A 22905-nucleotide genomic window follows, 5' to 3' on the forward strand; every position below is an offset into this window, starting at 1 on the left:
CGCTCCACCAATTGTCATCGGGGGACATTTCTTCCAACGGAGGTCTAGCCAGACATCGATCGGTAGGCCTTGATTATTTTAACATTTTACCCTTATTTGTGGTTTGATTGCTTGAGTTGTCGTCATGCGGAGAACCATCGCGCATGCGGCCTATCTCCGATGTGCGTCGATGGGCGCCATTCTACATTGTAATCTAAGGGATAGACGGCATTGCAGGTGGTTTTCAACTCCATCGTTGCTCGGCTGCCATTTACGCCTCCATTGAATGCGCTACCGCCTGATGTGTAATCTTCTCGCTAATACATCCACCTTTGTCACTGGTCCTCTAAAAGTGCTGTTTTTTTTTGCTCCCTGAGGTTGAAAGCATAAAAAATTGTTCCAACAACGAAGCTTAGATTTGGTAATGCTATAAAAGTTGATCCTTCATTCTCTATTCTTTCTTTTGTTCATCACAACATGAAAGTTTGTGCCCGATGCCCTAATTTGGTCTAGAATACATATTTTTGTTCTTTTATTATTTTTTAATCACGTGCATTTTAGATTTGCTATCCACCAAGCTAACTTCAATTAATTTTTTATTTTTTATTAGTTATGAGAAAATGTCACCCCTTAATCCAATCTGTGAGCGTGAGACGTATCACTTGTTTTTACCGTGTTAAGAGGGATGAGATGTAAGTCATTTTGTTATCGCACCCGGGAATGGCTAATATTGTAATGGAATGTTTGGGGGGGGTGTTCATGCTATGCAAACGTTCTTTGCATGCAACTGATGTGGACAAGCTTTAATTTAGTCTCTATCCTTTCTCTTATCCTCCTCTCTCTTAGGCCCATGAAAACGCTGGTGGCTGGATGTGCTCTAGGCATGCGGGACGTGGTCCTTCTTATGCTCCACTCTTCAGGCAATACGTGGTGAATTTCCCCTTAGCAATACACAACTTCACTCTAGAGCATCGCACATTTTCCATTTTCTTTTTTAAGAAAAATACACTCCATTCCCCTTATTCCTGTGTCGCACACTCGCCTCGGGGCCTCTTCTATCTATTCCTCTCTTTCTTTGCGGTTCTATTTTTTTCTCTAGCTCCTCCACCCATGAAACCAACCACCATTCTCGTCTCTGTTAGAGAGATCACCCACTTCTCCCGCGATCACCGGAGGACATCTCTTCTAGCGGAGGCCTAGCCTGACATTGATCAATGAGTCTTAACTGATTTGAAATTTTACCCTCGTATGTCAGTCTAATTGCCTGGGTCGTCCAAGTTAGTCCTTAGTAATAGACTTTTGCAATAGCAATCTACCACCATGTAAAGAACCATTGCACGCAAGGCCTATCTCCACTGTGCATCGAGGGTGGCATTCAACATTGTCATTCTAAGGGTGGCATTGGCATGCATTGTCATGTCTAATGGTGCTCGGCAACCATTGGCTCTTCCGTTGAATGTGCTGCCACCCGACGCCTAATCTTATCATTAATCCATCCAACATTGTCGTTGATCCTCTGAACATGCTGCTTTTTTGCCTCTTGAGGTTGAAAGGATTGAAAATCTTTCCAACAACAAAGCTTATATTAGGTAATGGTATAAAGGTCGACCATTCATTCCCTGTTCTTTCTTTTGTTCATCGCAATAGGAAAGTTTGTGCCCGATAACCAAATTGAGTCTAGAATATATATATATTTTTGTGCTATTTATTATTTCCTAAATCACTTGCATTTTCTATTTGTAATCCCCAAGCTAACACCAATTAAAGTTAAATTTTGATTTTTTTATTAGTTATGAGAGAAGGTTGCCACCTAATCCAATGTATGAGTGTGAGACATATCACTTTTTTTTTGCCTATGTTAAGAGGGATTAGATGTGAATCAATTGGTTATCCTACCATGAACCCGTGAGTGGCTAATATTGTAATGGAATGTTTGAGTGTTCATGCTATTTCAAATGCTAGATTGTCACAAAAGTTTTGTGGGTTCTTATGATGCAATCCATAGTTCAATGAATTACAATCTTTTTTCTTCATCTTTTCATTTTGTCTTCCACTTTTTTAGTACGACTCTCTCTTTTTCTTGTTGCCAAATGATTTGTTGTCAACTTCGATTTCTGAAAAGTGAAACATCTTTTCATGTGATGCACTCATACTGACCTCTCAATTGTTTTAAACACTTTTTTATTTTCTGTTGCAGTTGTGGATGAAAAGAGCTCAAAATAGGATGTTGACTTGTGGTTGTTTAGATGACACCAGATGAAAATGTGCGGTTATAGACCTAACTATGATATTTCATTCACTTTATTATTAGTTGTGCATGTGTTAAAACTTTTGTGATACTACATTTATGTTTCATTTTCTGAAGGCCCTTATTACTCTAAAGAAAGGTAGCAAGCTTATCAAGTATAGCCGGAAAGGGAAACCCAAGATTCGTACTTTCAGACTTGCTAGTGTAAGTTCATAAGCACATTCTTTTGATCTTGAATTCCTTTTGTTGTTCTTGTAAGGCACATAGAACTTATTCTTAGATTGAATTACCTGAGAATTTCCAAAGAGAAACAAGGTCAAGGGAAAATAACAAAAGTAGGAAGTAGCTGAATAAAAGCATCAATGTGCTATATACAAATATGGTTTCTATAAGATTATTTAGGCTGTTTACGGATGAGTAAAGGGCTTATTCTATGATTTTTTATTTAATGTATACATCTCTTGCAACGTGGATATGAATAACCTTCACAAGCAGACCTAGCGTTCACATGTGTGAGTTTTGTACCTGTAAAATCTGATTACCAATATGTTCAAGGGAATATATATACCGAGTCATATGCATATGCTAATTGCCTGAAATAGGGTTGGTTTGTATGATACTCCTTATTTCACATTTCTTATTACAGGACGAAACAACATTAATTTGGTTTTCTCACAAAAGGGAGAAGTTCCTCCGACTGTCTTCTATCTCTAAAGTTATTCCTGGGCAGAGAACTGTATGTTTACTATTATCTGAGTTAAAATCAAGATTTTACTTTTTTTTTACCGAATCAAGATTGTACTTGCTAGCGTAGCCTTAAAAACTACATATATTGTTAGAGAAGTGTTTATAAATGCAATAGACATTATATCAAAATTTGGCTAACATTTTCGTTAAAACAGGGGCATGAACATTTAAATCTCAGCTAATATGTTTAACTCTTGATCAGGCTGTTTTTAGGAGGTTTTTATGCCCTGAGAAGGACTATCTATCATTTTCACTCATATACAAGAACGGGCAACGTTCCCTTGATCTGGTAAAGATAAGTTTCTAAGATTCTAACCATTGCTTGATGGAAATGCTTTGCATTTGTATTTATTGATAGATTAATGCTATATATACTGATATAAAGATGACACATGTAGCATGGATTTCTTCTATTATGTAGGTTTGCAAGGATCAAGCTGAAGTTGAAGTGTGGTTTTCAACACTCGAGGGGTTAATAAGTTCATGCTGTAAAAATTCTACGATTGATGAGCACAAGGATAGAGTATCATTATCTGATGTGAGTTTGTATAAAAAATTTGTGTTTCCTTGTAAGCAATTTGACACATAGTTTAATTTTGCAATGCCAATTTTGGATATTCATACGCTAACTGATAATATGTTAAGAAAGCATGATTGAATTTATGCATCACAGATGCACTGTGTCCCCCCTTGTTACACTTGGAGATGATTTTTTTCTGAAAAAAATACTTGCTTGTTTGGAGCACAAAGTTTCAAGATTGATAGCCACCTCTGTTTTTCCCATGCATTTTCCTATGAAGAATGAGCATCCCCTCTATTGATAGTCACCTCCATTTTTTCCATGCATTTTCCTATGAAGAATGAGCACCCCCTCTCACGTTTCAACCTGTAGCTATCAATCTAACCTTATTCTTGTTACCTAGCAATGTGCAACTCTCTTTGATTATGAAATGTAATACATTGTGGTCTAATATGTTTTCTCTTTGCAGGAAATATCATATTATCAAGATAGTCATTCATATGATACAACACTAGATATCGCTTCAAGTATTTCACGTAGTTTCCAAACTGCTGGTAACAACAGAGCTAATTCTTTTAGCTTTAGAAGATCAGATGCTGGATCTGATCGTGCAAATATGATAAGAACAAGTGGTGCAGATAGTACTCGACTTAGTATTTCCAGTGCTGCCCCTAGTTCTTGCAGTCAGGGTTCTGGAACAGATGACATAGAGTCCCTTGGTGATGTTTATGTATGGGGTGAAGTATGGACTAATGTGGCCCCATCAGATGGACACATAAGCTCATCATGCTCAAAAGTAGATGTTTTGATTCCCAAACCTTTAGAATCAGATGTTGTCTTAGATGTTAATCAGATAGTATGTGGTTCAAGGCATGTTGCTCTTACTACCAGACAAGGAGAGGTGTTCACATGGGGTGAGGAATTTGGTGGGCGCCTAGGTCATGGAACTGATGCAGATATAAGTCGTCCCAAGCTTGTTGAGTCAATATCCGTGACCATAGTTGATTTTATTTCATGCGGAGAGTTCCATACATGTGCTATATCTGCTTCTGGTGATCTGTTCAATTGGGGGGATGGTTCTTACCATGCTGGATTGCTTGGATATGACACTGGAGCTTGCCATTGGCTTCCAAAACATGTCTCAGGGCCCTTAGAGGGGCTTCAAGTACTATCTGTTGCATGTGGCTCATGGCATTCAGCATTGATCACATCAAGTGGAAAAATTTACACATTTGGTGATGGAACATTCGGAGTTCTTGGGCATGGGAACCGTGAAAGTGTTGCATACCCAAAAGAAGTAGAAGCCTTGAATGGATTTAGAACGGTCAAAGTTGCATGTGGAGTCTGGCATTCTGCAGCAATCGTGGAGGCTACTGTTCAGACAGGCATTAATGTGGTGTCTAAGAAGCTGTATACCTGGGGTGATGGAGATAAGAATCGTCTAGGACATGGGAACAAAGAAGCTAGGTTGATTCCTACCTGTGTTCAAGCTCTTCTTGAGCACAATTTTCATCAGTTGGCATGTGGACAAAACATTACTGTTGCCCTTGCTACATCTGGTCATGTGTATACTATGGGTAGTGCTGAAAATGGTCAGCTTGGAAATGCAAAATCTGATGGTAAACAACCTTGTTTAGTCAAAGATAAACTGGCTAATGAGTTGGTTGAGGAGATCTCATGTGGAGCTTCCCATGTTGCAGTTCTAACATCAAGAAGCGAAGTATACACATGGGGAATGGGGGCCAATGGAAGACTTGGTCATGGTGACGTCAATGACAAAAAGGCACCTACTATCGTTGAAGCACTTAAAGATCGGCATGTCAAAAGTATATCATGTGGTTCAAATTTCACAACATGTATTTGCATACATAAGTGGGTATCAGGTGCAGACCAGTCCGTTTGCACAGGTTGTAGGCAAGCATTTGGATTCACAAGAAAGCGACATAATTGCTACAACTGTGGGCTAGTACATTGTCATGCTTGTAGTTCAAGAAAAGTTCTCAAGGCTGCTCTAGCACCAACTCCTGGCAAGCCGCACCGTGTATGTGATTCATGTTTCCTTAAACTGAAGAATGCAGATACCAATATTAACAATGTCAGCAAAAGAAACGCTCCTACTCGTCGCTCTATTGATGGTAGAGAAAAGCCAGAGAGGCCAGAAATAAGACCATCCAAGCTTGTAGCAACACCATTAGCGGAGCCAGTCAAGTATATGGAGGTAAAAGCAGCTAAGAGTGATATGAAAGCTGCAGACTCGTTCATGAAGGCATCTCAGGCTTCAGCTCTATTACAGTTCAAAGACCTTGGCTTTGCTGCTCAATTTGGTGCGCTTCAACCAATGGGAATGTCACCAGTGCTGGCTATCTCGCCTGCAATACCTGCATTTTCTTTAGCACCACCATCTCCATACACAAAGAAAACAAAATCACCTCCTACTGCTGCTATTCCGCAGAGCTCTAAAGTTGATTTTGATAACTTGCAAAAGTCAAATGAGTTGCTGAATCAAGAACTTCTAAAGTTGCAATCTCAGGTAAGTATGGTGCTGCATTTTACTTTCTACTTTGTCATGTTAAGATGCTTTCTTTATGTAAGTATTATGTGTTCAACAGGTTGATGATTTGAAGCATAAGTGTGAAGCCCAACATGAGCAGCTTCAGAAATCAGATAAAAGAGCTAAATCAGTTGCCTCTATGGCTGCTGAAGAATCCACCAAACGTAATGCTGCCATGGAATTTGTTAAATTTCTAGACAATGAGGTATTGCTAAGACTTCCATTTATTTTTATAAGCTTGTATTTCATATCCTTCATATTATGGGTCTACATTATATGATCTAACCTGAAAGATAGTGTTTCCATTCATGGAATCACCTTTTTTTTAGTAAGTGGATGTAAAGGTAAATAATCACCAACGTTTGACAAATTAATCTGTCGACAGTTTTATGTTACCATACATACATATTAATCTAATACTCTTCTACAGCTCAAGGGGATTGTGGATAAACTGCCTAGTGATGCTGTCGATAGCATAAAAGCTTTACAGGTTCAGACTCATTCACTCCTGAAGGAGCAATCAAGTCATCCATCAGAGCTCATGAATACCATGGAACGTGATCATCTTCATCTGTCTAGTGGCGGAAGTGGAAGATATGATTTGGTCGGTCATAAATCAGGTGTAGGTTACTTGACAATGTCTCAGGATGGTAGACCTGCTAGTGGCTCAGCTATTTCCATCACTAGTGAATCCCCATCCCATTGCTTCATGGAAAACAGTGCAAAGGCCCAAGGTGATTTTGCCCCGAAGCATGGTACCCATGGAGAAGTGCAACTAATTGAGCAGTTTGAACCTGGCGTCTACGTGACACTTATCCAGCTGAAAGATGGCACCAAAGTATTCAAGCGGGTCCGATTCAGGTACCCCCCTTTCCTAAGTGGAATAAAAACATTCTAAAATTTTGAATTTACACCTAAAGTTTACTTTGTATTTAAACTTGGCTATTCGCACAGCAAGAGGAGATTTATAGAGAATCAGGCTGAAGAGTGGTGGAGGGAAAACCAAGAACGGGTCTTCAAGAAATACAACCATCCAACTCAAACACATGGAAACACGACATATTCTCATGAGGATTAACATCATTCATGATCTTCAAACTAGGTCCATACGGGTTGTTGAAGATGCACCACATGATTAGACACAGGAAAAGAGTTTTGATAGGAAACATCTGCTCTGGAGATTTGTTTGGAGGGCCTCTTCTAGCCTTCTAGGAGCTTTATTATGTGGAGCAGGATAAAGACAGGACACACTGTTGTTTTGTTCTTTATTCTTTTGTACCTTGTAGATTGGTAATTTTCTCCATTGTCCTTTTTTTCACCCTGTTAAACTCCCTTCTGACCTAGATATATTCATGTTCAAAATCAACGACATAGTTTGCTCAGCTCTAGTCTACGAGTCCATGGCATATTGGTCCAATTGGTCAAACAGTTTCCAAACTAGAGCTGAAGGTCTCAGTTAAACAACGTCCAGACCAAACCTCTCAGTCAAATTTTGTGTGAAGGTTTCCATATGAACACCGCTAGTGCTCGTTTTTTTTGGTCAAATAAAGAGCTAGCTCTCCCGGCCAACTGTCATACCAACACTGGTAGCACCTTTTGTCTATTTGATGATCTTTGTGAAGTCACTCGCAGAGAGTGATGATATATTGTCGGCAGTGAAACTGAATGGCCCATCCGCCCATATAATGATGCGCGGATTCAGCTTTTTTTATAGGGGTATTAGATATCCTTGAGAAGTTTTCGTACGAACGACAAGATACCCAACAGGAAGCATCTTTCAAGTGCCAGCGTCCGCATCTCATGGAACCCAGCGGTAATGCCAAAGGAGCGTGGCTTGGAACACCAGACGTTTGCTCGCTCAAGATTCTTCCTGCTGGGCCGAAAGCCAAACTAATTGGCAGCTATCACGCGCCGTTACATCCAATGCGCCGCCGCCCGTATATTAAGCCGGGGGAGCGAGCACTGCTCGTGCGCCCTGAACTGAACAAGCTAGCAGCCACCACCAGTGCGCGCAGCAACAGCTAATCACGAGCCGATCGATCAATCAGGGGAAATGCTGATCCCGAGGGGTGCCGGAGTGTTCATCGCGACGAGCCGACAGCTGCTGGCAGAGTCTTTCTTCCCGGTGCTGCCGGCAGTCCTCTTCACCGCCGCGGCCTTTGGCCACCGGCGCCGCCTTCGCGGTCTACTTCTATGTGCCATCATGGCGCGTGCGCAGGGTCCCCGGGCCGGTCGCGCTCCCGATTGTCGGGCACCTGCCGTTGTTCGCCAAGCACGGCCCGGGGCTGTTCCGTGTGCTGGCCAAGAGATACGGGCCTATCTACAGGTGAGCCCCTGCGCCGTAGATGCTGTCTCAAGTTCGTACTCCCAATGTGTGTTTCCGCTAATTTGGTTTGGCCCTGTTTGGATACAGTAGCCTAAAGATTAGGACTCCACTTTTAGGATATTTTTAGGACATATGTATCCAAACATGAGTCCTAAAAGTGACAACTAAAGTTTAGGAGGGCCATTTTCATTAGGAGGGTTAAGGAGTACTAATGGGTCCTTTTTCTCTTAAAAGTGGTCCCCAAACCCCCCTTTACCCCTGTTGCCCTCCCCTTCTCTCTCTCCACGACCGCACCCTCCCTATCTCTCTCCTTCCTCCCGCGGCTCTTCTCCCGCACGCGTCTCTCTCTTTCCACCTCCCGCGGCTCTTCTACCGCATCTCCACCCTCCGCCGCCACCTCCTCTCTCCACCGCTTACTCCTCTCCCTGCCGCCACCTCCTCCCTCCGCCGTCTCCTACTCCTTTCGCCGCTGCCATCTCCTCCGTTGACCGCAGCCATCTCGTTCCTTCGCAGCCTCCTCCTACTCTCACCACCTCCTCCACCTATCGCCGCCGCCATCTCCTCCTGCCGCCGCCACTTCCTTCTGCCGCCTCCTCCTCCATCTATCGCCCGTCCGCCCGCAGATCCACGAGGTCAGGTGCTCCCCATGCCGTCCACAAGATCCACAAATTCCTTAGCCCCTCCAGTCCTCCGCCGTGCCCCCAAAGATTCGTCGATTCCTCATGGAGGGCAACGACGATGATGGATTGGAGGATTTGTTCCCCTAAGCGGTCCACAAAATCCTCCCTGCGGAATCAATTTTTTCTCTCAGTCCTAGTCTTCATTTGCTCCCCGTCACGGCTTAAAGAACTTGGACCTCAACTCCCAGGCTGAGGAGTTCCCCGATCTGAGCACGTACTCAGACTTCCTTCCGGGAGATGGTGTTCCCCGGGGCCGCGCTAGCCGTACTCTTGGCATACGCGCGGCTCGCAATGTAGGTCCAAATGCTTGAGGATTCAAAGGAGCTGGTGGCAGCAAAGGACCTGGCGGCAGCAGACTGGCCGGTGGCAGCAGAGGGGCCGGCGGCAGTAGAGGGCCTGGCAGTAGCAGAGGGGCTGGCTCCAATCAAGGTGCAGGCGGCAGCAAAGAGCCTGCCAGCAGAGGTGGAGTAGGGCGTGCAAGGTTATTGTTTGGCGCTGGTGGTTCTGGCAGTGCAGGTCATGGAGGAGGTCGTCCAGGTGGTGCTCGTGGTGGAGGAAATCTAGGCCGTCCAAAGGATGTTTTTGATGTCGATGAACAAAATATCGTTGAGGATGCAGCTGTGGAAGTTGTGTTTCCTGGCTCAAAGGTATAATCTTGATACTTGCTATCGATAATATTCATACTTGCATCAGTGCCTAGATACTGAATTGGTGCCTTGATAGTACTTGAATTGCTGCCTAAAAGCTAGATAGTATGAATATAGAGTGAATTAGTGCCTAGATCATGTATTCTAGTATGAATTTAGGGTGAATTAGTGCCTACATACTAGATGAATTAGTGACTTCTAGTTGCTGAATTTGTGGCTTGATGTATTCTGCAATGGATTTTGATGCTGAGTTTGTGGCTTGATGTATTCTGACTTGAATTAAGTGACTTGATTGTAGGATTAGAGACAACATTTTAGGAACAATATTAGCTAGTTTAATACAATACAGTAATTTTTTTTATTGGTATGCAATAGATTAAAAGTGACAAAGCACAGTGGACAGAAACAAATACAGGGATCTTCTGTGATTTTTCAGTTGAGCAAATTAGATAAGGAAACTGTCACAAAGGCAACATGTCTACTAGAGGGTTCAACATAATAGCTGAAAAGTACTACATGGCTATTGGTTGAAGCATGGCACCACTCAGTTAAGGAATAGAAGAGATTAATTGAAAAAGAAATATACATTTTGGAAAAGCCTACAAAAGGAATCAGGGCTAGGTAGAAATGCAGATGGGACAGCGTTTGCTCCTGACTGGTAGTGGGATGTGCACACAAAGGTGAGAGACATATTTATAACTAACCATTTTATTTCCAGGATGTAGTATGTAACTTGGAACTACATTTCACTTGCAAAACAAACCAGATTTGAGGAAGTTGCAGAATGGTACTCCAGAATACTTAGATCAATTAGAAAAAATATTTCATGAAACTGCAGTTGATGGCAGCACATCATACATTCCAGGAGTTGAGGAGGAGGAAGAACAAGATGGTGAAGATGCTGAAATTGGAGACCTTGGATTTGATGGAGAGGATTTTGATGCTGAAGATGACTCTTTCTATGACAGCCCAAAGAGCTTAAACAGCAAGAAGAGGTCCAATGGAAGCACAAGGTCAACTGCTACTAGTCCAGGAAAGAAATCAAGAAGCCCAATGGTCAATGCGGTGACCAATTACTTCAATAGGCAATCTCAGAAGGATGATGTCACCCATAACATTTTTAGGAATGTTGGTGAATCGATTTTTAAATTCACAGAAGAGAAAAGGCAGAAGATGAACAACAATGAAGTGGTAAACGATGTTAAGAAATGCCAGCAGTGAGCACTAGAATGTGGTGCAACCAAGATAGTGCTGAAATGTTTGCATGTTTGGAGATATGCAAGGATCAATATAATAGGAAATTCTTCTTCCAACTGCCTGATGAAGAGGCTAGGATGGCTTTTTTGAAAAGATGGTGCAAGACCAAGAATTTAGACTAGAATTTAGACTAGAATTTAGTTCCATAATATGTGGCTGTTTGAACCTTGTATTGTTGGTTTGTAAACATTTCCTTGTGGTTGTTTGAACATTTCCTTGTGGCTGTTTGAACCTGTTATTGTGGCTGTTTGAATAATATTGAACCTGTTATATGTGGCCGTTTGAATAATATTGTGGCTATTATTTGGCTGTTTGAATAATATGTGACTGATTTATTTTGTAATGGTCAATTAGGATGATGGTAAAGAAGGAGATTCTGATGAGGAATTTTTAAATTTGGCGTGCCAGTTTATGGAGATGGAAATGATTCATCGAAAGAGGGATCGAGAGATTATGGAGTTGTCAGTAATGCTTGGTACGTACTACGATACTTACTTCAACAAAGGGCCATATTGGGTACCCACTGTACCGGGCATACAATGGGTGCAAGAGACACTATCAAATGCAACTTCATGCTACAACATGTTTAGGATGTCTTGCACTTTATTTCATCAACTTCATGACCTGTTGGTTGAGTCTTATGGTTTGAGTGGAACTAGAAGAATGTCAACGATGGAGGCTTTAGCTATGTTCCTATGGATAAATGGTTCATCCCAATCACTAAGACAAGTTGAGGATCAGTTTGTAAGGTCATTGGAAACAATAAGTCGCACATTCGATGTTGTTTTGTCAAGTGTTCTTAAGCTAGCAGTAGGTATAATTAGGCCAAAGGACCCTCAATTTAAGACCATTCACCAGAGGTTGAAAAACCCTAGGTATGCTCCATACTTCAACAATTGCATAGGAGCTATAGATGGTACTCATGTACCAGTTGTGGTGCCAAATGATAAGTTGGTTCAGCATACGGGCAGACATGGATATCCTATGCAGAACGTGCTGGCCATTTGTGACTTCAACATGAGATTCACATTTGTTGTTAGTGGATGGCCTAGATTAGTTCACAATATGCGAGTATTCACTGATGCCATAAATAAATATGCTGACAAGTATCCACACCCTCCTCCAGGTACAACTTTGCTCACAATATGTTGTCAAATTCATTTATATAGCAATATTGCTCACAATATTCTCTGTACATCTGTAGGAAAGTTTTATCTAGTAGACTCTGGATATCCTAACCGTCCGAGGTACCTTGCACCATACAAGGGTACGAAGTACCATCTTCCTGAGTTCCGTAGTGGCCCAATTCCAAAAGGTATGAAAGAGACGTTTAATTACGCGCATTCATCACTTAGGAATGTTTTTGAGAGGTCGTTCGGAGTTTTGAAGATGAAATGGAGGATTTTATTGGTAATTCCAAGTTTTCCAATGGAAAAGCAAAGCAAAATAAGAGTAGCATGTATGGCACTTCACAATTTCATTAGAGAGAATGATAATGCAGATAGGGCCTTTCCTATGTATGATCGTGATGAAAATTTTGTTCCTTTGGCCGAAGAATCAAGCTCTAAAAGATATGAGGGAAATACCGAAGAATCATACGGAGACCAAAATATGAATGATTTCCATGATAATATAGCTAATGCTTTGTTCAATAGATCGTAGAGGTTTTGTATTCTTGAGTTGTAATGACATTGATGATGGACCGTGCTTATTCTGTTATTTAATGTTTATTGGACATTGCAAAAATATTTTATTCAAAAAAGGAAAGAAAAAAGGCGGGCAAAATAAAAAAAATAGCGGGAGCCAGCACTTGCACCACAAAGCAAGCCGTGCGCGCCAGAAGCAGCATAACGTGCGCGCCACAAACAACAACGGTAAGCATTTAATGATGCGAATAGTGCAGGGGCATTTGAGGAGTAATTGGGGGTAAAAAAAGTCATTTTCCCTCTAACATCCTAAAGATTAGGATTCCATCCAAACAGCCCTCTCCTAAATTTTAGGACCACCAATTTATGGATCCTAAACTTTAGGACAATCCTAAACTTTAGGAATTTGTATCCAAACAGGGCCTAACAAGTGGTTGTGTCTCTTAATTAGGTTTCACATGGGTAGGCAGCCGCTGGTGATGGTGGCAAACGCTGAGCTATGCAGGGAGGTAGGCATCAAGAAGTTCAAGAGTATCCCCAACAGAAGCGTGCCTACTCCAATCCGTGGCTCGCCTATTCATAATAAAGTCCTCGTCTGTTGACACCGGATTTTGACCAATCCCATAAGTTCGGAGTACGAGGCGGTCGGAGTCACATGCGACGATGCTAAGTGTGGCGTACAAGACTGCATGGACGCATGTGGAGACCAGTGCAGGTGTTGCGTACAACGTGAAGATTCTTTGCGTGCGTGCATACGTTGGAAAGTAATCAGCATGCAAGGAGATTAAGGAAAGGTCTAGCACGTGTATGCAAAGGTCGCAAAGGTTGGAAGAAGCTTCATCTGTAACACTTATATAATTAGAGTTCATGTATCTTAATATTTCCTTTTCTTAGATATTCATTGTTAGACAAGTCTTGTATGTTTCATTGTTGTAACCAGATAGGAGTCATTAGTCTAGGGTATAAATATGTACCCTTGGTCATTAAATCAATCAATCAACCAATCAATACAACTTTTTGGCGCCACGCCGTCAAAACCCTAGAAGTAGGAGTAGAGTAGATTCGACGAGTTCCTTCTAGCACGCAAGGTTGCATCGGCTTCGATCTCGGGCGAGCTTGTAAGTACCATCATCCGGTCATTACGACCTCTATCAGAACTTCTAAGTTAAGTCTTATATTCTGATATTATCATGTGGCTAGTTATTGAGTTATCTTAGATTGCAAGTAGAACTTTTTAGGCTTTGTTTAATATTCTACTTGTTTTTGACGTTGCTCAAGTTATCAAACGGCTTGTCGGTGTTTTAGACCGGCAACCCACCTAGGGAGTATCCAAGGTGGTCTTTTGTGCGATGGGTGTCGTCAAGAATCAAGGAGTCGATGGTGATGCAAGGAACACGATTTAGACAGGTTCGGGCCGCTAGTTCGCATAATACCCTACGTCCTATGTGTTGATTTATTGAACTTATGTCAAGTTGTCCTTGTTGTTGTTTGGAGGGGTCCCTACCTGCCCTTATATAGTCGGGGGAGCAGGGTTACAGGGCGGATTGTGTATGAGTCCTAGTCGAGTACGTTACAGAGTCCTACTCTAACTTGGTAGAGTAGTTTCCTTTTGACCCGACTAGTCTTCGGGAGTCCATGAAGCCTACGCGCCTTGTAGAGTAGTCTTCATGTTCAAGTAGGTTTTGGGTGCGTTCCCTTGAGTGGGTCCATACAAGTCTTCTGGTCGACCCAGGGGTGCCTAGCCGACAAGCCCCCGAGTACTTTATAGTCAAGAGGAATAGTTCCGAGTACTTGAAGATATCGCTCGAGTTCCTCCTGGTGCTCCTTGAGTACTTCTCGTTGCGGCCAACCTTCGAGTATCAAAGCTGTCGCGTGACTGGAAGGTACTCTTAGCAGCCCCTGATGTTTGCTTTGAGTAGTCTTTTGTCTTGAAACTTTTTTTTATATGGTAGTGCGATGACAATCACACTCCATATGGAGTAGCCCCCGAGCCTTAGGTTGAATCGAAGAATCAAGCTGAGTGTCAAACTTGTAATTTCACTTTGACTTATCTTAGTCTTCAAAAAAAGAAAACTTTATCTAACGGGTATGGTATACGCAGCCCCTAGCACTTGGACGACTACTTGTAGTTGGTGAAGGATCAATCTCTTGATCAGAGTAGCTGCTGGAAATTATGGTGGTAAATCTGAGTCATATCTGACCGTTGCTTGATTTACGGGTGGAATCCGGATATGTTGCTGATATAATAGGGGGGCCCAGTGCTAATTATTGGCACGCCCATTTCAGCAGATCTGCAATTTGCGCCCTTTTTGCAACCCTAGCGCCGCTGCTCCTGCTTGCACCGCCGCTGCTGTTGTTGCCCTTGCCCAAGAGAAATCGCTGCGTCCTTCTTTATCCTCTTTTTCCCTCAAGATCAATTGATGCGTACCAAGAAGCTGGGCAAGAAACCTAAGAAGATCTAGGGGGAGGCCACGACTACCAGCAAGTTGAGATCTAGATCCAAGAAGGGAAAGAAGCCTGAGTTGCTGGCGCTTAAGTGTGGCCTGACGAGCCAGACTGTGCCGCCACCGTCTGGGGTCACCTAGCAACATTCTATGATGAAGGAACCGATGGTTCAGGCGTTGGTTGATGCGAAGCTGCTCCAACCAAGGGTGGAGCTTGAGTGGAGGCCCACATATGGGAAAAGAATGCGTGGCAATTCGAGGAACACCCCAAGGAGACGGTGGTGCTGGCTCACTTTGTTGAAAGAGGCCTGGCAGTGCCTACCTCTGACTTCTTTAGATGTATTCTTGAGTACTATAATCTTCAGCTAGTCCATTTGAATCTGAATGGTGTGCTGCATATGGCTATATTTGTACACTTATGTAAAGTGTACTTGGGTGTTTTGCCTAGTCTTGACTTGTTTAGGAAATTGTTTCGGTGTAAACCACAACCCAGCGCGATTAGGACAGAAGTCTTTGGAGGAGTTGGGTTTCAGTTCAGGAACTCGAGTGCATATCTCGAGTATGATCTGCCTGATTCCCACAGCGACTGGAAGAAGAGGTGGTTTTATATTGGCAACCTTGATCCTGTTAGTCACCGGCCATGCTCCAAAACATGCGGACAACTGGGTGACTGAGCCTGAGGATACCCTTGAGATCACCAATTTGTAAATGGCGCAGATTACCGAGTTAAGATCTTTAGGGTTAACTGGGATCAATGTGGCCGCCAGTTTCCTCAAGCACAGAGTTAGCCCCTGCAGCAACGTGCTCACTCGGGCTTCGAGTATACGGGTTTTGATGACCCGTCACGTATGTCCTCTGAAAATATATCCGATGACGACGTGGAGGCATTGTTGGGTAAGTTATTCAGGAACTATCAAGGAGTGCCAATACTCCCAGGAGTCCTTTGATAGTTCGACGGTTGGTATGGACTAACAGAGGTATTTTTGCTTCTCTTTGCTCATTTTGTTGCTTGGTTTCTTGCCCACGCCTTCCGAGGGTAAGGAGGTAGCTGAGAGTAATGCTGAAGATGCGCCTTCTGCTCCTCCAGCTAACAGACGCCGAGTAGTGCAGAAAAAACCTGCTACTCAGCATGCTGCAACTTCTTCGGGTTTGAGCCCCGAGGGTCGCAGGGTACCAAGGTGCGTAGTCGCGCGTTGCATTTGTTTGAGTACTTTTGAGTTTCTTGTTGACTTAGTTGTATTACTCGCAGAATATTGATGATATTAGTCCGTTTGTTGAAAAGGCCGCCGACTTGACTTTTGACAATGACGAGGCTACTTCTGCTGAAGTAGTCGCGATTGCCAGAGACGCAGCTACAAGTGTCGCCGTTGAAGAGTCGCCTGTGGAGGAGACGCCGTTAAACTGTAGCCCCCGAGTTGGTAGCCCCTAAGCTGGGAGCCCCCGAGCTGGGAGCCCCCGGGCAGGCTACTGAGCCATTAGGTGATGAGGCCATGACTTCTGAGCTGGCAGATGTTGTGAAGACACCAGAAGCAGCTGCTGATGCCTTGTTGCCTGAGGATTTTACCGGTGGTGAGTATGCGATCTGTTCTGGTAGTTGTGCTTATGAAGTCTCAACCTTGGTTCTTTCAGAACTTCATGAAAGAGTGGAGGACCTTCCTCCCGTGACCCTGTGGTGCCGAGTATCTAGCCGGTGGTAGTCGAGAATAGGCGTGTTCGTCTGCCACCACAATCAGCCCGATAAGGATTTGTGTAATCTTACTTTTTGATGATTACAAAGATTTTGTACTCAGATGATAATCTCGTGTCTTGATCAATCCAGGGATGCTAAAGATATTATTCCTGTCGAGATGGGGTTGGAGGCTGGTTCGTCCAGGGATGTAGAGGTTGGAGGCCTGCCCAAGGTAAGGGACATCATCTGCGCTATAGTACTTAGCCCTGTCTTGCATGTTGCAACAAAATCCAGTAGGTGATGTCAAAATAAAAGGAAGATAAAAAATGCATAATTTCCCTTTTGCGTTAAACCGGTCACTAATGATGAGCATCTCACAGGCACCCTCACAGGGCACATGGGTGTGGCTCGCGCTCGGCGTGCTAGCGAAAGATCCCAAGGACTTTCCAGACCCGGACGTGTTCCGGCCGGCGCGCTTCGACCCGGAGAGCGAGGAGTGCAAGCGAAGGCATCCCTACGCGTTCATCCCCTTCGGCATAGGCCCCCGGCCCGGGCGTTCATCGGCCAGAAGTTCGCCATGCAGCAACTGAAGCTCGTCGTCATCCACCTCTACCGCAACCACATCTTCAGGCACTCGCCCAGGATGGAGTTTCCCCTGCAGTTCCAGTACTCCATTTTGGTCAACTTCAAGTACGGTGTCAAGGTGCAGTCATCGAGAGGAAGAACTGAATGCGCCTCAGAAAGTACTATATATACATATACAGTGGTCAGATCACACATATATTGTATGATCGATTGTATGATTAGTCTTCTGTTAGAAACATAATTAAGGCCTTGTCTTGGAGCCTAAAATATTGGCCCGACCCACATAGGATAGTGGGCTCCCAAACAGGCCTTAGATGTGTTTAAGGATGTCGTCAGGGCCTATGGAAAGGTCAGAAGTCAGAATAATACATTGGTGCTACGCAGTCAGCGCATAGCAATGGACCGCAATTCTCATGATTGGCATCTATTGAGGATATATGGACAAGGCAGGCAAATGGCATCTAGCTCCGACACCACCATTGGCATCTGCCCAGCTTGATTTGACAGCTACCTTGTGCTATCAGGTCTCCTCCAACATTAAAGTCAACACGTGTGTGTATATATATATCACACTTCATATTAATAATAAATGGTACAAGAGACAACCCACCTAATAGTCACATAACTCAAACATAAGTAGATCTGTATAGAGCTACTCCAACAGTTTGAGATAGCTGCTAGCAGGGGCGGAACCAGGATAAACACCTCGGGGGGAGGGGGGACTAAATAGTAGAGATTAAGATCTAGAGCTAGAAATTAATGGTGGTTTGAGGCTTTGTCTACAGTATTTTAGAGGTAAAATCGGGCTCTCGGGGGGGGGGGGCTGCAGCCTCCCTAGCCCTGGGCTGCCCCCTGGGATCCGCCCCTGGCTGCTAGCTTAATGAGAAAGAGAGAGAAAAGTAAGTTAGCCCAAGTGAGAGGTGGGCATCGGGAGATATGCGAGCTTAGCTCTTCACACAAGGGCACCGTAACGTGCCGTTAGGCACTCAGAGCCACATCAACATTTGAGGATAAAAAAATGATAGGAGATAGAAACGTGGCTTCACGTAGCGAGTGCCGCTAGCACGCGATTCTACATCATGTGGGCCCTACCACAACCCCACCCTACACGACCACGCCGAGCGAGAGAACAAGCGACCCAGCGACCAGCAGCGTGTCGCTGCCGCGGGGATCCAATCGGGGTGGAGGCTTCGCCGTGGGTGGCACGACAGCCTTTGACGGGCCGGAGCTTGGCCGCGACATGGCTCGGACGGTGACGATGGCCTGCTCTTCACGCCGATCAACAGCTGCACGGTGATGGTGCCCAGATCAACGCTCCACTTACGATCGACGAAGACCACGAATAGCACGGCTGCGAGCGGGCTGGGCCGGGCCGGGCATGTAGGTGGAGGATCTCGGTGCGGTGAGCCGCGGGCGGGGATGTGCAGCAAGGCAGCGAGCGTGGGGCAGGGCACGAGCAGGAGACGTGACCACCGTCGCACACTTCAGCGCAGGGCACGGTCTCGGGCCGCCGTCACAAGCTGTGGTCAGAGTGCGGCCACCGGGGCCGTCCCCTCCGTGTCGCTGCCGCACTCGCAACCGCCCCCGGCCGCGCAGCTAAGTGCCCCGCCGCCCCGGGCTATTTCCCGGTGGAACTCAAGCTCGCAGGGCACGGCAGCGGCGCAGCGCCGGTGGAGCGCAGGCCACTGGCGCGCGCGGAGATGAGGGCCGGCCCAGGCGGAGAAGTGGTGGCGTGCGGAAATGGTGCTGGGGCGGAACGGGGTTGCCGGCGAAGGGCGGAGAGCACGGGAGATCTGAGATGAGGTGAGAGAGAAGGTGTGATTAAAAATACCTTGTGAGGTACACTAAACTTTGGAATACATCTGTGGGAGGGCAGTGCTGATGTGGACAAGGTTATATAGAGCTGCTCTCTATAATCATTGCGGGTGCCCAAAGAGCTAGCTGTGATGTTTTTCACTGTGCATTGCTGAGACGTCCATATTACACTCACATAATCTAAAAATATGTGCATAAGATTATCTCTTGATCAAGAGATAACTCATCTTTCTCTCCCCCTTCTATCTCCTCCAACTAGATAAAAATATGATGCGGCACTCCAATGAGCTAGCTGGCATGTATTATTGGTGGAGACCTCATTGGCCCAACATTCTTTCAATATCAGCACTCAGCACTGTACTAGAACTATTTATTTACAAGGTAGTACCGTTGGGCCAAAGGCTATTTTAATGCTAGTGCTACTCACCTTTTGATTCCAGTGGGGCTATCAACTACCAGTCCTCCCGAAAAGAAAAGGAAAAAGAAAACTTCCAATCAGCCGGTTGCTGGAACATATTTTTTTATGCACAAGTGCACCATTTTTTTTCTGCTTTGCAATTACCATGTCTCCACTGACAATATGTAATGGGCAGATCCATCGTCATCGATGCCATGATCTAAGAATTGACTTCAGAAACGCCAATGAACGACGAGCATGGCATATATATCATAATACCAATATAGGAACCTGCATCACCTCACCTCATCTTCCAATAATTTACACTCTACTGGGTGAGAGCAAGGGCGTAACTTGGATACGCTGCAGCTGGGAGACAAAACAGGGAGAATCGAGAAGATGGAGATGGTTCTGGGCGCGATGGTGGAGGAGTACACCTTCACCTTCCTGGCCATGGCCGTGGGATTCCTGGTGGTGGTGTACTTGTACGAGCCGTACTGGAAGGTGCGGCACGTGCCGGGGCCCGTGCCGCTGCCGCTCATCGGCCACCTCCACCTGCTCGCGAAGCACGGCCCCGACGTCTTCCCTGTGCTCGCCAAGAAGCACGGCCCGGTCTTCAGGTGATCCACCCCTCCTCTGGTGCATGGGCAGTTCGTCCCTGCATTTCAGAAGTTCAGAGTGCTAATTTTGTGGGATGTAGATGTGATGTTAAAGTCAAACGGTTCTTCCATCGGGATGCTAATTTTGAAAGATTTTGTAGATCAACAATCGGTTATGATGTTAGGTTTTGATTCGATCTGCCTGCAGGTTTCACGTGGGAAGGCAGCCATTGACCATCGTGGCCGATGCAGAGCTTTGCAAGGAGGTGGGCATCAAGAAGTTCAAGAGCATCCCCAATAGAAGCCTTCCTTCGCCCCTCGCTAATTCCCCCATCCATCTGAAAGGCCTCTTCGCTACAAAGGATTCGAGGTGGTCGGCGATGCGGAACATTATCGTCTCCATCTACCAGCCGTCGCACCTCGCGGGGCTGATCCCGGCCATGGAGTCGTGCATCCAGCGCGCGGCGACGAACCTCGACGACGGCGAGGAGGTCGTCTTCTCCGACTTGGCGGTGAGGCTCGCCACCGACGTCATCGGACAGGCGGCGTTCGGCGCGGACTTTGGCCTGTCGGGAAAGCCGCCGGTGCCTGGCGACGAAGATTCGAAGGGTGCCGACGACGGCGGAGCTGCGGCGAAGGCGTCGTCGGAGTTCATAAACATGCACATCCACTCGACCACGTCGCTCAAGATGGACCTGTCGGGGTCTCTCTCCACCATCGTCGGCATGTTCCTGCCCTTCCTGCAGAAGCCGTTGCGGCAGGTGCTCTTGAGGGTCCCCGGCTCCGCCGACCGGGAGATCACCCGCGTGAACGGTGAGCTCCGCAGGATGATGGACGGCATCGTCGCGGCGAGAGAGCGAGCGCCGGCGGCGTCGCGGCAGCGCAAGGACTTCCTGTCCGTGGTGCTCGCGGCGAGGGAGAGCGACGCGTCCACGCGGGAGCTGCTCTCGCCGGACTACTTGAGCGCGCTGATCTACGAGCACCTCCTCGCCGGATCGGCGACGACGGCGTTCACGCTGTCCTCGGTGGTCTACCTCGTCGCCAAGCACCCGGAGGTGGAGGAGAAGCTGCTCAGGGAGATCGACGCGTTCGGCCCCCGCGACAGCGTTCCCACGGCGGACGATCTTCAGACCAAGTTCCCGTACCTCGACCAGGCACGCACGCACACGCCATTGCTTTGGCTTATTGGATCGATCATCTTGAATCCATGGACTCACTCGACACACGTGTGTACGCAGGTGGTGAAGGAGTCGATGAGGTTCTTCATGGTGTCGCCATTGGTGGCGCGAGAGACCTCCGAGCGTGTGGAGATCGGTGGCTATGTCCTTCCAAAGGGTACATGGGTGTGGATGGCGCCAGGAGTCCTTGCCAAGGACCCCATCAACTTCCCAGACCCGGAGCTGTTCCGACCGGAGCGGTTCGACCCTGCCGGGGACGAGCAGAAGAAGCGACACCCGTACGCGTTCATCCCGTTTGGAATCGGCCCCAGGGTTTGCATCGGCCAGAAGTTCGCCATTCAGGAGATCAAGCTCGCGGTGATCCACCTCCATCAGAGATACGTGTTCCGGCACTCTCCCAGCATGGAGTCCCCTCTGGAGTTTCAGTTTGGGATTGTGGTCAACTTCAAGCATGGTGTCAAGCTTCAGGCCATCAAAAGGTACAAGAATTACTAGATCAATTGCTAGTGGCTGTGTGAATTTTGATCTTGGGTTTTCCTCCGTGCAAAGTTGCAAATGTATATACAGCCACGGATAGAAGATGAACGCGGTACAACCCTCTGATACTTAATGAAAGGTTGATCTCGTTGCAAATCCTCTTTTGATTTAACCTTTGGACTATAAATTCAAATATAGCAAGTGGTTCAATTTCACCTTGAAAACGAGAGCGATAAAACAAAATGCAAGCCAAATGAAGTCTCTTCTACTAATAATAAAACTAATCTTAGCCTTCACCCTCGGTCCGTCGCGTAGCCCTTCGTGCGTCGTGCCGCCATTCGGTTGTCATCTTGCTGATATTAAACGCGATCCATCATAAGTGACAAATCTGACCATCAACTCCTGCACTTAAGAGTAAAATAACAAGCACGAACTTAGACATGGGGTTTATCTCTGATCATTTCCACGAGTTTTGGTAAATCGCTGTTTACAGAAGACCGTATCTGCATACGGGGAAAAACATACTCAAACACATAAGAAACACAGCTTTGACCTATCGCGAGAGAGCATGAGATAGGGAAGAACCCACATGACACACCAAACCAACTTAACTTTGCCCAAATCACCTTGGACACACATGAGGAGCCCACAAGGAGTGCTACCAAAAATATGGGCCCAAACGGTGTCGGTAGTGGTTCGGGCGGTCCACTACTGAGCCTGATCGAGCCCATCTTTCTCGTGGAGTCTCCTACCGCCTTTCTAAAGGCGGTTGCGTAGGATTGGCGCAAAGCAAATGTATCTGGATATGGGATCTTTCACAAAAGGAGAGAATAGAGGGAATATTTCATGAAATCTTTGGAGCATATCCAAAGCAATGTAGCAATGGAGCATATCCAAAGCACTTTGCAATCCCTCCTACCAAAGCAATGTTTCCTCCTGGAGCCGCCCTTGCCGCATGTCCTTGCGGCCTCCGAGCAGCCCGGCCAATGTAGCATCCCAGCTTGCAACGGCCTCTATGGCTTTGGTTCAGGCGTTGAAAGTGACGAGATGGTGAAGAGAAGAACGATAAGGCTCAAGTTACAGCTGAACTATAAGTGCAGCAATTGCACCTTTTTTTGTCTTTGCCAAATATTTTTAGAG

The 22905-nt window shown here is 45.7% G+C and overlaps 2 protein-coding genes and 1 pseudogene across 2 annotated transcripts; all 3 read left to right on the forward strand.

The window, feature by feature from the left end:
- The first annotated feature begins 2225 nt into the window (after positions 1-2225).
- LOC101758953 (PH, RCC1 and FYVE domains-containing protein 1) lies at positions 2226-7123 on the forward strand. Its single transcript, XM_012846248.1, has 9 exons — positions 2226-2243; positions 2345-2431; positions 2874-2963; positions 3177-3263; positions 3396-3512; positions 3964-6024; positions 6104-6250; positions 6476-6906; positions 7000-7123. Exons 1-9 carry the CDS (start codon positions 2226-2228, stop codon positions 7121-7123), a joined length of 3162 nt encoding a protein of 1053 aa, XP_012701702.1.
- Positions 7124-16535: 9412 nt separating this feature from the next.
- On the forward strand, positions 16536-17840 carry LOC111257353 (annotated as a pseudogene).
- Positions 17841-19764: 1924 nt separating this feature from the next.
- LOC101759352 (cytochrome P450 711A1) lies at positions 19765-21937 on the forward strand. The gene is made up of 3 exons (XM_004969602.2): positions 19765-20131; positions 20319-21264; positions 21349-21937. Exons 1-3 carry the CDS (start codon positions 19911-19913, stop codon positions 21781-21783), a joined length of 1602 nt encoding a protein of 533 aa, XP_004969659.1. The 5' UTR covers positions 19765-19910; the 3' UTR covers positions 21784-21937.
- The last annotated feature ends 968 nt before the right edge of the window (positions 21938-22905 follow it).

This window comes from Setaria italica, chromosome V (genome assembly GCF_000263155.2).
Source record: "Setaria italica strain Yugu1 chromosome V, Setaria_italica_v2.0, whole genome shotgun sequence".
Classification (NCBI taxonomy): domain Eukaryota; kingdom Viridiplantae; phylum Streptophyta; class Magnoliopsida; order Poales; family Poaceae; genus Setaria; species Setaria italica.